The sequence below is a fragment of the Pristiophorus japonicus genome, chromosome 24, assembly GCF_044704955.1.
Source record: "Pristiophorus japonicus isolate sPriJap1 chromosome 24, sPriJap1.hap1, whole genome shotgun sequence".
Lineage (NCBI taxonomy): Eukaryota > Metazoa > Chordata > Chondrichthyes > Pristiophoridae > Pristiophorus > Pristiophorus japonicus.
The window spans coordinates 3,010,637-3,025,735 of record NC_092000.1 but is presented as its reverse complement, the minus strand read 5'-3'; the positions used below and the strand labels follow the sequence as shown (position 1 = coordinate 3,025,735).

Below are 15,099 nucleotides of genomic sequence, written 5' to 3'. Positions count from 1 at the left end.
ATCGCCCACCGCTGCCTGGTCTCAGACACGGCCCACCCATTGCTGTCTGGTCTCTCACACGAGCCCTGCCCATTGCTGTCTGGTCTCACACACACGCACGGCCCGTCCATCGCTGTCTGGCCTGGCGCACACGAGCCCTGCCCATCGCTGTCCGGTCTCACACACAAGGACCGCTGCTCGAGGGAGCAGCCATTCCTCACCCAGGACCGTTCATGGGCCATCGCTTTGTCGCACTCCATCACTACATCCTGTCTCATTACAATTCTTGTACTTGTCTTTGTTTGAGTGCCGAGGGCAATTGTTGTGTGTGAGAATATGTTACACACTTAGTCAGGCAGTGCAGCATCGGAATAAAACATTGAGCGCTGCATGGTGTAACACAGAGGGCCTTGTTTGACTTACCATGAACAGCTTCACAGGAGCTTAGTTCTGTAAACTTAAAATGTAATTTAGCAGTCGAGAGCCTTTCACAGTAACAAGTGAGCAGGATGAGTTAATTGGTGTTGTGTTCAGCACCATGCGTTATAATGAAATAACTTGAGCCCATTACATGGGGAACAAAGATGTTCCTGTTAATAAGCTGCAGGCTATATTTCAGTCAGATTAATGATGGAGATAAGAACACAACAGAATCAGGAAGCTCAATGATGGCCATTGTCAGCACAGTAACTGCTGCCTGCCCCCGAAGTCCCGGGCAACAGAAAATGCAGGAAATAAAGCGGCTGTTGTGTGCGCGAGAGGACAAATTCACACTTCAACTGGAAACCCTTCAAAAGGGTCCAGTGTGAAGCATTAAAGCTCTAAACTGATCAAACAACTGTTGCAGCATTTGAGCTCGGGGGAGCGTCTCCGAGTCATGAATCACCACCAGAGTGGTGACTGCTGAAATGTCAGAAACACAACCGCCCGTTCTGTGCCAGCAGCTTCCCCAGATAAACTGGTCAATTTGCTTTAGGTTTTGGCTGGAGGGCCACTGGGCGCAAGCTCTGCCTGTTCTTTAATGGGTGCCACCGCACCTTTGATGTCTACCTGCCCAGGGTGACACCACCTCAGTGTAACATCTCGGCCCAAGGTCCCCCCCACCCCGACATCTCAGCCCAAGGCCCCCCGACATCTCAGCCCAAGGCCCCCCGACATCTCAGCCCCAGACCTCCCGACATCTCAGCCCCAGACCCCCCCAACATCTCAGCCCAAGGCCCCCCGACATCTCAGCCCCAGACCCCCCCAACATCTCAGCCCCAGACCCCCCCAACATCTCAGCCCCAGACCCCCCCAACATCTCAGCCCCAGACCCCCCCAACATCTCAGCCCAAGGCCCCCCAACATCTCAGCCCCAGACCCCCCCAACATCTCAGCCCCAGACCCCCCCAACATCTCAGCCCAAGGCCCCCCGACATCTCAGCCCCAGACCCCCCCAACATCTCAGCCCCAGACCCCCCCAACATCTCAGCCCCAGACCCCCCCAACATCTCAGCCCAAGGCCCCCCAACATCTCAGCCCAAGGCCCCCCAACATCTCAGCCCCAGACCCCCCCAACATCTCAGCCCAAGGCCCCCCAACATCTCAGCCCCAGACCCCCCCCAACATCTCAGCCCCAGACCCCCCCAACATCTCAGCCCAAGGCCCCCCAACATCTCAGCCCAAGGCCCCCCAACATCTCAGCCCAAGACCCCCCAACAACTCAGCCCCAGACCCCCCAACATCTCAGCCCCAGACCCCCCCAACATCTCAGCCCCAGACCCCCCCAACATCTCAGCCCCAGACCCCCCCAACATCTCAGCCCCAGACCCCCCCAACATCTCAGCCCAAGGCCCCCCAACATCTCAGCCCAAGGCCCCCCAACATCTCAGCCCAAGACCCCCCAACATCTCAGCCCCAGACCCCCCCAACATCTCAGCCCCAGACCCCCCCCAACATCTCGGCCCAAGACCCCCCGACATCTCAGCCCCAGACCCCCCCAACATCTCAGCCCCAGACCCCCCGACAGTGCAGCGCACCCTTGGACTTCCAGCGCAGTGTCTGTTTCCATTGTGCTCAAATTCCGATGCTGGCTGCGAGGTCCCAAACTTCTGAACCCAACCCAGAGGGGCCCGACACTCTGTGGTTTCTCCTGTTCACCCGCTGGGGCGTTTCAGCACTCTGTTTGTTTCTGGACTTGAGTCAATTTATCCGGCTGCTATCCACTTAATTCTGTAAAATTTCATGTTAAAATTTCATTTACCAGTGAGGAACCAGTCATATTAACAAATGCGTTAATAGTTATTCTGTCAGCACAGATAGTAAAGGACTGGCAGAAGTCGTCAGTAAACCAGTAATTTGTGCGCTCCCTCACTCGCACGCGCGCTCATGAAAAAACTTGTACAGCATAAAGCATAAGAACTAGGAGCAGGAGTCGGCCATTCAGCCCCTCGAGCCTGCTCCACCATTCAATAAGATCGTTGCTGATCTTCGATCTCAACTCCAATTTCCCGCCCGATCCCCATATCCCTTGATTCCCCTTGAGTCCAAAAATCTATCGATCTCAGCCTTGATTATACTGGATATCTGAGTGTTATTTCAAAGGAGTAATTCAGGGATGTCCAAACTGCAGCCCGTTGGCTGCCTTGGCCCTCTGAGCTCCAAACCCCAACCCTTGGCCCCCGGTCCCCGGCCCTCCGAGCCTCAACCCTCGGCCTCCGACCCCTGGCCCTCCGATCCCGAGCCTCAACCTTCGGCTCCCAGCCCTCCGACGCCTGGCCCTCCGAGCCCCAACCTTCGGCCCCCGGCCCTCCGACGCCTGGCCCTCCGAGCCCCAACCTTCGGCCCCCGGCCCTCCGACGCCTGGCCCTCCGAGCCCCAACCTTCGGCCCCCGGCCCTCCGATGCCTGGCCCTCCGAGCCCCAACCTTCGGCCCCCGGCCCTCTGATCCCCAAGCTCGAACCCCGATCCCCGATCCTCAAGCTCCAGCCCCGACCCCCTGATCCCCGATCCCTGGCCCCCCGATCCCCGAGCTCCAGCCCCGACCCCCCGATCTCCGAGCTCCAGCCCCGATCTCCGATCCCTGGCCCCCCGATCCCCGAGCTCCAGCCCCGACCCCCCGATCTCTGATCCCCAATCCCCGATCCCTGGCCCCCCGATCCCCGAGCTCCAGCCCCGACCCCCCGATCTCTGATCCCCAATCCCCGATCCCTGGCCCCCCGATCCCCGAGCTCCAGCCCCGACCCCCTGATCCCCGATCCCTGGCCCCCCGATCCCCGAGCTCCAGCCCCGACCCCCCAATCTCCGATCCCTGGCCCCCCCGATCCCCAGCAAGCTGAATCTCGAAGCAAAGATTTCCGAGATAGTCAAGCGTCGGTCTTCACTGCCCACAAGACGGTTCCCTGACAATCGCACCTCGGAGAAGCGGAATTCCGGCTTCCATTTCGAAAGGGGAAGTGCGTTTTTTTAGTCTTTGTGTATGTGTGTATTTTCTTGTCTGGCACTGACTGTTCCTCTGTTTCTCTTTCAGTTTGAATTATTGCGAGGCCCTGGGGGTTTTCAGGATATCAAGCAGTTTCAGGTTGAGAGGAAGGCCGCAGATGCTTACGTACTGCAGGGCTGGGAGCGGTCGTTCACCAGTGTGAAGGAGCTGCTCGAGAGCCTGAAGGGCTGCCTGCTGAAATCGGGCAACGAAAGCTACATGGTCAAGAAGTGTTGCCCACCTCTTCCCCACGGTAAAGGGCATCGTCGGGCCAGTGCCATTCTTTGGCAATGTCTTCCTTCTTTATATTTTTTCTCCTCCTGCCCTTTCTATAGACTCCGTGTGCCATGCACCAAACACAGGAGGGCAGAAAGAAAGACTGCATTTCTATAGCACCTTTCACAACGACCAGACGTCCCAAAGCACTTTACAGCCAATGGACTGTCGTCACTGTTGTAATATGGGAAACATGGCAGCTAATTGCGCACAGCAAGCTCCCACAAACAGCAGTGTGATAATGACCAGATAATCGGTTTTAGTGATGTTAATTAAAGAATACATATTGGCCAGGACACCGGGGATAACTCCCCTTCTCTTCGAAATAGTGCCATGGGATCTTTTATATCCAGCTGAGAGGGCGGACAAAGCCTCAGTTTAATGTCTCATCTGAAAGCACCTGTGACAGTGCGGCTCTCCCTCAGTACTGCCCCTCCGACAGTGCGGCACTCCCTCGGTACCGCCCCTCCGACAGTGCGGCGCTCCCTCGGTACCGCCCCTCCGACAGTGCGGCGCTCCCTCGGTACCGCCCCTCCGACAGTGCGGCGCTCCCTCGGTACCGCCCCTCCGACAGTGCGGCGCTCCCTCGGTACCGCCCCTCCGACAGTGCGGCGCTCCCTCGGTACCGCCCCTCCGACAGTGCGGCTCTCCCTCGATACCGCCCCTCCGACAGTGCGGCTCTCCCTCGATACCGCCCCTCCGACAGTGCGGCTCTCCCTCGATACCGCCCCTCCGACAGTGCGGCTCTCCCTCGATACCGCCCCTCCGACAGTGCGGCACTCCCTCAGTACTGCCCCTCCGACAGTGCGGCACTCCCTCGGTATCACCCCCTCAGTCTAGATTTTTGTGCTAATGTCTCTGGAGTGGAACTTGAACCCCACAACCTTCTGACTCGGAGGTGAGAGGCTGCCCACTGAGCCACGGCTGACACTTGAGGCATTGAAGATGCAGTGATCCTGGTTTTCTTTTCCCTTTTTGATCCTCTTCAAAACCTTTGATCGTGTCACATGGCCTCCCAAAGCTCTGTAGTTTCCTTTCATATTACGCCTTCTGTTCTGTGCTGTTCTGACCAATCTTAACTGCGGGGCTCCTCGACTCTCCCAATCCTCCCCCCCCCCCCCCCCCGACCCCATTCCCTCGATGGTGATTGCAATCCACTTCCTTCAGATCGCACACTCTTGCTCAGCTCACAATCACATGCCCTCTGGTTACAAGCACCGTCCTGCCCTCAGGGCACACTTTCCCACTCTGGTACACACTCGCTCACTCTCGGGGCACACTTTCTCACTGGTACACACTCGCTCACTCTCGGGGCACACTTTCCCACTCTGGTACACACTCGCTCATTCTCGGGGCACACTTTCCCACTCTGGTACACACTCGCTCACTCTCGGGGCACACTTTCCCACTCTGGTACACACTCGCTCACTCTCGGGGCACACTTTCCCACTCTGGTACACACTCGCTCACTCTCGGGGCACACTTTCCCACTCTGGTACACACTCGCTCACTCTCGGGGCACATTTTCTCACTGGTACACACTCGCTCACTCTCGGGGCACACTTTCCCACTCTGGTACACACTCGCTCACTCTCGGGGCACACTTTCACACTCTGGTACACACTCGCTCACTCTCTGGGCACACTTTCCCACTCTGGTACACACTCGCTCACTCTCGGGGCACACTTTCCCACTCTGGTACACACTCGCTCACTCTCGGGGCACACTTTCCCACTCTGGTACACACTCGCTCACTCTCGGGGCACACTTTCCCACTCTGGTACACACTCGCTCACTCTCGGGGCACACTTTCTCACTGGTACACACTCGCTCACTCTCGGGGCACACTTTCCCACTGGTACACACTCGCTCACTCTCGGGGCACACTTTCCCACTGGTACACACTCGCTCACTCTCGGGGCACACTTTCTCACTGGTACACACTCGCTCACTCTCGGAGCACACTTTCCCACTCTGGTACACACTCGCTCACTCTCGGGGCACACTTTCCCACTCTGGTACACACTCGCTCACTCTCGGGGCACACTTTCCCACTCTGGTACACACTCGCTCACTCTCGGGGCACACTTTCTCACTGGTACACACTCGCTCACTCTCGGGGCACACTTTCCGACTCTGGTACACACTCGCTCACTCTCGGGGCACACTTTCCCACTCTGGTACACACTCGCTCACTCTCGGGGCACACTTTCCCACTCTGGTACACACTCGCTCACTCTCGGGGCACACTTTCCCACTCTGGTACACACTCGCTCACTCTCGGGACATACTTTCCCACTCTGGTACACACTCGCTCACTCTCGGGGCACACTTTCCCACTCTGGTACACACTCGCTCACTCTCGGGGCACACTTTCTCACTGGTACACACTCGCTCACTCTCGGGGCACACTTTCCCACTGGTACACACTCGCTCACTCTCGGGGCACACTTTCTCACTGGTACACACTCGCTCACTCTCGGGGCACACTTTCCCACTCTGGTACACACTCGCTCACTCTCGGGGCACACTTTCCCACTCTGGTGCACACTCGCTCACTCTCGGGGCACACTTTCTCACTGGTACACACTCGCTCACTCTCGGGGCACACTTTCCCACTGGTACACACTCGCTCACTCTCGGGGCACACTTTCTCACTGGTACACACTCGCTCACTCTCGGGGCACACTTTCCCACTCTGGTACACACTCGCTCACTCTCGGGGCACACTTTCCCACTCTGGTACACACTCGCTCACTCTCGGGGCACACTTTCCCACTCTGGTACACACTCGCTCACTCTCGGGGCACACTTTCTCACTGGTACACACTCACATGCCATCAGTGCACAACCTGCTGTGAAGTGACTGACTCACTAAATGTTGATCTGCTTTTGAGGAGATGATGAGCGTCAAATTCTTCCGAGACACCGTTCCTCACACCTCTGGCGGGCGAGCCGACAGTTCCTGCCTTGCACAGCTGCATTCCACGCCCTTAATCTACTGATCCCACTGTCTCCTCTGTCTCCTCCGTTGCTAGCGTCACCTCGAGAAACCCCACCTTCCTCGAGCGACAAAATGCTTATTTTTGCTTCAGCATCACTTCAGTATCTGTAAACAAGAACTTTCCCAAGCCTAGTCAGCCCCTGTGTTTGGGGGAATGTAATTTAAACATTTTTGCCATTCTGGATTAATTAAAAAGAAAAGCTCATCATGAGATCCCTCAAACACCACTCGCTTTATAATCCCCTCGGTCTCCCTCCTTAATCCCCCCCACCCCTCACCCCCACCTCTCACCTTCACCCTCACCCTCACTTCCACCCCTCACCCCCACCCCCCTCCCCTCGCCCTAACTCGCCCCCCCCCTCACTCCCCTCACCCCCAACCCCTCCCCTCGCCCTCACCCCCACCCCTCACCCCCACCCCCTCCCCTCGCCCTCACCTTCACCCCCACCCCTCGCCCTAACTCGCCCTCCCCACCCCCTCACTCCCCTCGCCCCTCCCCTCTCCCTAACTCGCCCTCCCTCCCCTTTCTCCCCCCCCCCCCCCCCCCCAAGCCATCTCTCCTGTATTATGTTATCAATACAACTGTTGTCACTGCTCCTGTGAAGCTGCACTCTCCCTCCTCCTGCGTCGCAGCCTGCTGTACTGTCTCCTACTCATTCTCTCCAAAAAGCAGTGGAGCACCTGCTCTCTTGCATCCTCAGAAATTTTAGCCCGAGCTTGGCTTCAACTGATATGTGCTTCTCGATGGACCTTGTCTGCCCCCTCGCTCATGAGCCTTGCTTGTGTCCAGCATTGTAGATCCTCACCTCAGCGACTGCACAAGTGAGGGTGCTCCTCTTGAGTTAGAGTAACATCGGCAGCACCCTGGGGCCCAGCTGAGCATGGCTGGTGAGTGGGTTAGGGACACCAAGCAAAGGGAGGAGGAAAACACTGCTTACTTGTGGCTTTCAAATAGATTGATTCCGGAGATGAAGGGATTGGCTTGTGGCAAAAGGTTGAGCAGGTTGGGCCTGTACTCATTGGAGTTTAGAAGAATGAGAGTTGATCTTATTGAAACGTATAAGATTCTGTGGGGGCTTGACAGAGAGGATGTTTCCCCTCGTGGGGGAATCTAGAACTAGGGGGCATAGTTTCAAAATAAGGAGTCGCCCATTTATTAATAATAATCATAATAACTTTTATTTATATAGTGCTTTTAATGTAGTAAAACTTCCCAAGCAGCTTCACAGCAGTGTAACAAAATAAAACAGATAAATTTGACACCGAGCCACAAAAGAAGAAATTAGGGCAGATGACCAAAAGCTTGGTTAAAGAGGGATATTTTAAGGAGCGTCTTAAAGGAGGAAGGAGAGGTGGAGAGGTGGAGGGAGTTCCAGAGCTTGGGGCCCAGGCAGCTGAAGGCACGGCCACCGATGATGAGCAGTTATGATGTGGGATGTTCTAGAGGGAAATGAGGAGGAATTTCTTCTCTGAGGGTTGTGAATATTTGAAATTCTCTGCGCCAGAGTGCTGTGGAGGCTGGGTCATTGAATATATTTAAGGTGGAGATAGACAGATTTTTGAGCGATAAGGGAGTTGAGGGTTATGGGGAGCGGGCAGGGAAGTGGGGCTGAGTCCATGATCAGATCAGCCATGATCGTATTGAATGGCGGAGCAGGCTCGAGAGGCCTAATGGCCGACTCCTGCTCCTATTTCTTATGTTCTTATGACAACCCGTGATCTGTTTTGGCTTTCAGAGTTCTCCAATTTACTGGTGTCAAGGAACATCAAAGACAGCGATGTCCGTCCACTCACAGCTCAGCTCAACCTTAGCCAACTCAGCTTCCACCAGATCCGCAAGGAGGAGATCATTCAGGTGAGATTGTGCCGCATGTCAGCAAAGATGTGTTACCGTGCGCCTGGCTATCAACGATCTCTCTCCTCCTCCCCTCCCTCCCTTCTTCCTCCAGGTCTGCTCTGAGGGCCAGAGTTGCTGGGTATCTGAACTTGCCTCTTGCTGTGCCTCCTAATCACTTGTGAAGAAAATATATATCTTCACCCCACAGCGGTACTTGGGTCCCGAGGCTGGCCGATCGGCAGGTCTGTCAATGGAACATACCTTTGATTCAAAAAAAAAGCCCAAGATAACTATGATGAGGAAGGCCATTCGGCTCATATTTTATCCGCCCACAATGACCCTGCACCCCCGCGCCCCCCTCCCCAAACCCCACTGCAACATCCAATTCTTTCCTCAAGTTTTTTTGCCTAATGTAATGTATGCATCTGTGAGGATGCTCACAGGTTGGAGGAGCTGTTGAGTTGGGAGTGGCTTAGCCAGTCACATGATGTTCACAAGACTCAATAAAACCCCGGCCAGTTGGGTTCAGGGGATCCACGATGGGGCAGGTGGTTGTGAGCCTGGTGGATGAACCGGTAATGTGTAGTGTGATTGTTAAACCTTTGTTAATAAACCAACTAGTTCTTAATAGCGATGTGTTGCTATAAATTCTTAAGCAAAGAGCCCGTGAAGCAAACGCATCACACCTATCAAGCACTCCGTTCCAAGTGTTCACTCTTTCTGCAAACAATACATTCCTGCAACCAGCCCCGTCCCACTCCCACCATTGAATTTAAGATAATATTGCATGCTAACTTTTACCCTGCCCTTCACAACCTTCCTCTCTCTGCAAGTTTCCGTCTTGGGTGCCTCTTTCACAGACTGAAATGCCTGTCCTGTCTTTCCTCATCACTCACACCTCTCGCACTAAAACTAATAGTATGGAACACTCTCTCTCTGAATTGTTTTCTTTCAAAAGCCTCGCGGCGGTGGGGGGGGGTATTCCCGTATAAATGCTTAATGGTGTTTGTGTAATATTTACCTCGGCGTTTCCGTGAAAGATGCAAATGTGCTGAGAGTTTGTATGCTGGTTTGTCGCAGCTTAATGCCAAAGCCAGACTGGGAGTTAAGAGATGACATCGGTAGTCGATTCTGTTCAGCGTGTTCAGGAACAAAGGCTGAGCATCTCATGCACTCCATGGAAGAAAGAAGGTTGCTGTGTTTTGTGGCCAAAGGTATTTGCCTTTGGTAGTTCAAACAAGAAACGACAGACCAACGGTTTGGGTTTGGTGCTCATGTTCACTAAACTCAATGCTGTGTTTTATTTTCCTTTATTAGGCTCCAGTTTTCTCCTCTCTTTCCCCCCCCGCCGCGAAGCCGTTGGGCCCTTGCTGGATTACAGCTGGTGAGGAGCCAGTGTGCCTGGGATCATCTTCCCAAGTGCCCATTATTCCTGTGCAAACCACGGCGGTGAAGCTCAGCGGGCTGTTTGACTGCGGGTAGCATCACAGCTGAGCCCAATCCTGGCCGAGGGCAGATTTAATTAAGGTGTATAAAATGATGAGGGGCCGAGATAGATTGGATAGGAAGGACCTATTCCCTTTCGCGGAGAGTTGTAGATTTAAAGTAATTGGTAGAAGGATTAGAGGGGGATGTTGAAAACTTCATTCACCCAGAGGGTGGTGGGGGTCTGGAACTCACGGCCTGAAAGGGTGGTAGAGACAGAAACCCTCACCACATTTAAAAAGTACTTGGATGTGCACTTCAAGCGCCGTAACCTACAGGGCTACGGACGAAGAGCTGGGAAGTGGGATTCGGCTGGATAGCTCTTTGTTGTCCGGCGCGGACACGATGGGCCGAATGGCCTCCTTCCGTGCTGTAAATTTCTATGATTCTATGAGATGAGCATAGACTGGGGATTGAACTGGGGCTATTCCTGGCCTTTATGGCCTTGCATCAATTTTTATTACTCTGAGGCTGCTAGACTCCCAAGTGAGCAGCTCCTCGGCCTCCTCCTCCGGCCCCTGTCGAATTGGGCACTGTGATTGGTGCAAATCAATTTTAATATACACAATTGCATAGACTGTATGGCACAAAAGCGGGCATTCTGCCCAACTAGTCTGTGTTGGTGTTTATACAGCACACATAGTCTCCTCCCACTCACTCCATCGACCTCAGCCCAGCCTTTCAACATATTCTTCTATTCCCTGTTCTCACGTGTACTCCTCAAGTTTCCTTTTGCAAGTATCAAAGCGATTCGTTTCGACCACGTGGTGTAGCGAGTTCCACATTCTCACCACTCTGAGGAAAGAAATGTCTCTCTATTTCCCTTTTGGAGTTAATAACAGCGAACAACATCAAGGGGAACCCCGGTCTTTTATAAACACATGAAGAGGAAAAGTGTTTTCAAAGGAAGGGTGGGGGCGATTCGGGACCAAGAAGGTGGAGGCAGAGGGCCTGACTGAGGTATGAAATGAGAACTTTGCATCTATCTTCACTGGAGAAGAGGGTGCTGCCAATGAGGAAATAGTGATATTGGATCGGATAAAAACAGATGAAGAGGATGTACTTCAAGGGTTGACAGTCCTCCAAGTCGAAAAGTCACGCGGTCCGGATGGGGTGAATTCCGGGTTACTGAGGGAAGTAAGGGTGGGAATGGCGAAAGCTCTGGTCTTGTCTGAGGCCTGAAGGGTTGCAAATGTCACACTTCGGTGTAAAATAAAAGGGAATGTGGGAATAACCCAGTAACTACAGGCCAGTCCTCCCAATGTCGGGGACACTTTGAGACAATAATCCGAGGCAAAATGAATTGGCATTTGGAAAAGTATGGGCTAATAAATGAAAGTCAGCATGGATTTGTTCAAGGCAAATTGTGTTTGACGAACTTGATCAAGTTCTTTTGATGAAGTTGTGGAGAGGGTTGATGAGGGAGGGCAGTGCGGTTGGTGTGTATATGGACTTTCAAACAGCCAGAGTACCACGTAATAGATTTGTTAGCAAAGTGAAAGGGACGGTGGCAGCATGGATACAGCATTGGCCGAGGGACAAAAAGCAGTTCTGCCGCCCAGATAATATTGGACACCGAACCGATGCAATGAGTCTTACTTCGAACACGGTGGTGGTGTGGGTGGAGAACGCGGGTATGGGACGGCACGTTTGAAAGGAAGAAAAGTTGTTGTATTCATATTACGCCTTTTTGATGTGTAATAACGGTTGCAATGGAGGAAAGGCGGCAACAAATTTGTGCACAGCAAGCTCCCACCATTCGAGCTGGTTTTCCAGCAAATTTTTAATGAGCTATGCATTGGGGGCGGAGGGGGAACGTTTGACCCGTGTTTTAGGTTATTTTCTTTCCTCTGGGTTCTGCCACAACTCGTGCCGTTTCCCAGCCTGTAAGGTGGACGCCAAGGGGGCCATCAACCGGTCCAGGCAGCGGGCGGTCGAGGAGGTCGTTCAGTCCGACTGCCTGCCTCTTCTTCCGCGGTTACATCCGAGCCAGGGTGTCCCTGGAGATGGAGCATGCGGTGTCCACCGGTACGCTCGCGGCCTTCCGCGAGAGGTGGGCGCTGGAGTGCGTCATCACCCCCGGCAACCAAGTTTTAATTTGGTTTTAAGTTTATTGTCAAAAGTTTAATTTGTTTAATGTGTCGGTTTTAGTGTTCCCCTTTCAATCAGGGGGCATTTGATTTATGGTTTCAACTAAAATAATTGTAAGGTGGACGTGCGGGTAAACCTTCAATCTCCCTCCGTGTGGCCCTTACGTTGGGCTCTCTCAGATTCGCACCCGAAGCACAATTGTCAGTTGTCCCGTTCATCAGCGGGACGTCCCGACAGTGGTTGTCCAGTTTTCCAAGCTGGTTTGCCTGTTCTGCCAGAACAGGATCATGTAATCTATCCGGCCTGAGAAGGACAGAAAGCTGCTGACCCCGTGGGAATCCCTCGTGAATCTCCTGGAGACCCAAGGTTTAAAACCCCAGTGTTGATACCTTGACGCACCGCAGAGCAAAGGCCCTCTGCTGGGCATTGGGTGTTGTGTGCGGCCATCAGAACTCCCAAATCATTGCGTTTCGTTTCTGTTTGCAGGAACACCACCTGGGGCGTGGAACTCGGATGAATATCTACGCCGGCAGATTTTGCATCCGAGGTGAAGTGGAGGAGGAGGAGGAAATGGACTGTTCTCGTGAACCGAGCCTCAGTGAAGCAAGGGATATCCGTGTGGTGTTGAAAGTGCTTGATCCCAGTCACAGGGACATTGCATTGGTGAGCAAAACAGAGGGAGTCTGTGAAAGTCACAACTCTCTCAGTAATCTGTCAAACCCGTGATCGGGGCCTGCTTGCGATTGAAAGAAAGAAGTGCTTCCATTTTTTAGCATCTGTCACGACCTTGGGACGTCCCAAAGTGCTTTACAGACAATTAATTTCTGGTGTAATCAGTGTAGGAAATGCAGCAACCAATTTGCTCACAGCAAGCTCCCACAAACAGCAATATGATAATGAACTCCCCTGTTCTTCTTTGAAATAGTGCCATGGGATCTTTTACACCCACCTAAGAGAGCAGACGGGGCCTCGGTTTAAGAACATAAGAACATAAGAACAGGAGTAGGCCATCTAGCCCCTCGAGCCTGCTCCGCCATTCAATGAGATCACGGCTGATCTGGCCGTGGACTCAGCTCCACTTACCCGCCCGCTCCCCGTAACCCTTAATTCCCTTATTGGTTAAAAATCTATCTATCTGTAACTTGAAAACATTCAATGAGCTAGCCTCAACTGCTTCCTTGGGCAGAGAATTCCACAGATTCACAACTCTCTGGGAGAAGAAATTCCTTCTCAACTCGGTTTTAAATTGGCTCCCCCGTATTTTGAGGCTGTGCCCCCTAGTTCTAGTCTCCCCGACCAGTGGAAACAACCTCTCCGCCTCTATCTTGTCTATCCCTTTCATTATTTTAAATGTTTCTATAAGATCACCCCTCATCCTTCTGAACTCCAACGAGTAAAGACCCAGTCTACTCAATCTATCATCATAAGGTAACCCCCTCATCTCCGGAATCAGCTTCGTGAATCGTCTCTGTATCCCCTCCAAAGCCAGTATATCCTTCCTTAAGTAAGGTGACCAAAACTGCACGCAGTAATCCAGGTGCGGCCTTACCAATACCCTATACAGTTGCAGCAGGACCTCCCTGCTTTTGTATTCCATCCCTCTCGCAATGAAGGCCAACATTCCATTCGCCTTCCTGATTACTTGCTGCACCTGCAAACTAACTTTTTGGGATTCATGCACAAGGACCCCCAGGTCCCTCTGCAACACAGCATGTTGTAATTTCTCCCCATTCAAATAATATTCCCTTTTACTGTTTTTTTTTCCCAAGGTGGATGACCTCACACTTTCCGACATTGTATTCCATCTGCCAAACCTTCGCCCATTCGCTTAACCTATCTAAATCTCTTTGCAGCCTCTCTGTGTCCTCTACACAACCCGCTTTCCCACTAATCTTGGTGTCATCTGCAAATTTTGTTACACTACACTCTGTCCCCTCTTCCAGGTCATCTATGTATATTGTAAACAGTTGTGATCCCAGCACCGATCCCTGTGGCACACCACTAACCACTGATTTCCAACCCGAAAAGGACCCATTTAACCCGACTCTCTGCTTTCTGTTCGCCAGCAAATTCTCTATCCATGCTAATACATTTCCTCTGACTCCGCGTACCTTTATCTTCTGCAGTAACCTTTTGTGTGGCACCTTATCGAATGCCTTTTGGAAATCTAAATACACCACATACATCGGTACACCTCTATCCACCATGCTCGTTATATCCTCAAAGAATTCCAGTAAATTAGTTAAACATGATTTCCCCTTCATGAATCCATGCTGCGTCTGCTTGATTACACTATTCCTATCTAGATGTCCCGCTATTTCTTTCTTAATGATAGTTTCAACGTCTCATCTGACAGACGGCCCCTCCGACAGCGCGACGCTCCTTCAGGCCCGCCCCTCCGACAGCGCGGAAGTCCCTCAGGCCCGCCCCTCCGAGTGTTAGTTTAGATTATGTGCTCAAGTCTCTGGAGTGGGATTTGAACCCACGACCTGCTGCCTCAGAGGTGAGAGTGCTGCCCACTGAGCCATGGGTGACTGAGCTGTTGTGTTGTGGTCACCCAACGAGAGGCAGCCTTGAAGGTGTCAGTTCAGGGTGAAAACGAGTTATAAAGCTGGGGTTGACAGCAAAAAGACTGATGGGGAAGTTGGTGTGTTCTAGAGGACAGTGGTTCAGGGCTGCGGAGCGTATTGAGCAGTTCGAATGTTTCATGGACAGTAACTGCGGCAAGGAGTTTAAATGCATGCAATAACTGTAAGAATAAAACTCTGAGCCCGAGCCTTGTGCTGCTGTGAGCAGCCAGCCCTGTACGTAAACCCATTTACCGAGCACTGAAAGGTGCAGATAGGTAAATAAATTGAGACAATAGTATCAGCAGAGTTAAATGAGTAACATTGCAGGAGTATAGAAACCTAAAAAGGACTATTGCAGTCTAAAAGTATCGGCGTCGAGGAAATATCCTCTCTCCAA

At 52.8% G+C, this 15,099-nt stretch overlaps 1 protein-coding gene across 2 annotated transcripts in view; it reads left to right on the top strand.

Moving 5' to 3' along the window:
- The window catches only part of tyk2 (tyrosine kinase 2), a 116,214-nt gene that overhangs the window by 68,554 nt on the left and 32,561 nt on the right, over positions 1-15,099 (top strand). For both annotated transcript variants that reach the window (XM_070867148.1, XM_070867147.1), the window contains 3 exons: positions 3,488-3,692; positions 8,456-8,574; positions 12,619-12,795. In XM_070867148.1, coding sequence (XP_070723249.1) covers positions 3,488-3,692; positions 8,456-8,574; positions 12,619-12,795 — 501 coding nt within the window. The remainder of the gene's footprint in view (positions 1-3,487; positions 3,693-8,455; positions 8,575-12,618; positions 12,796-15,099) is intronic.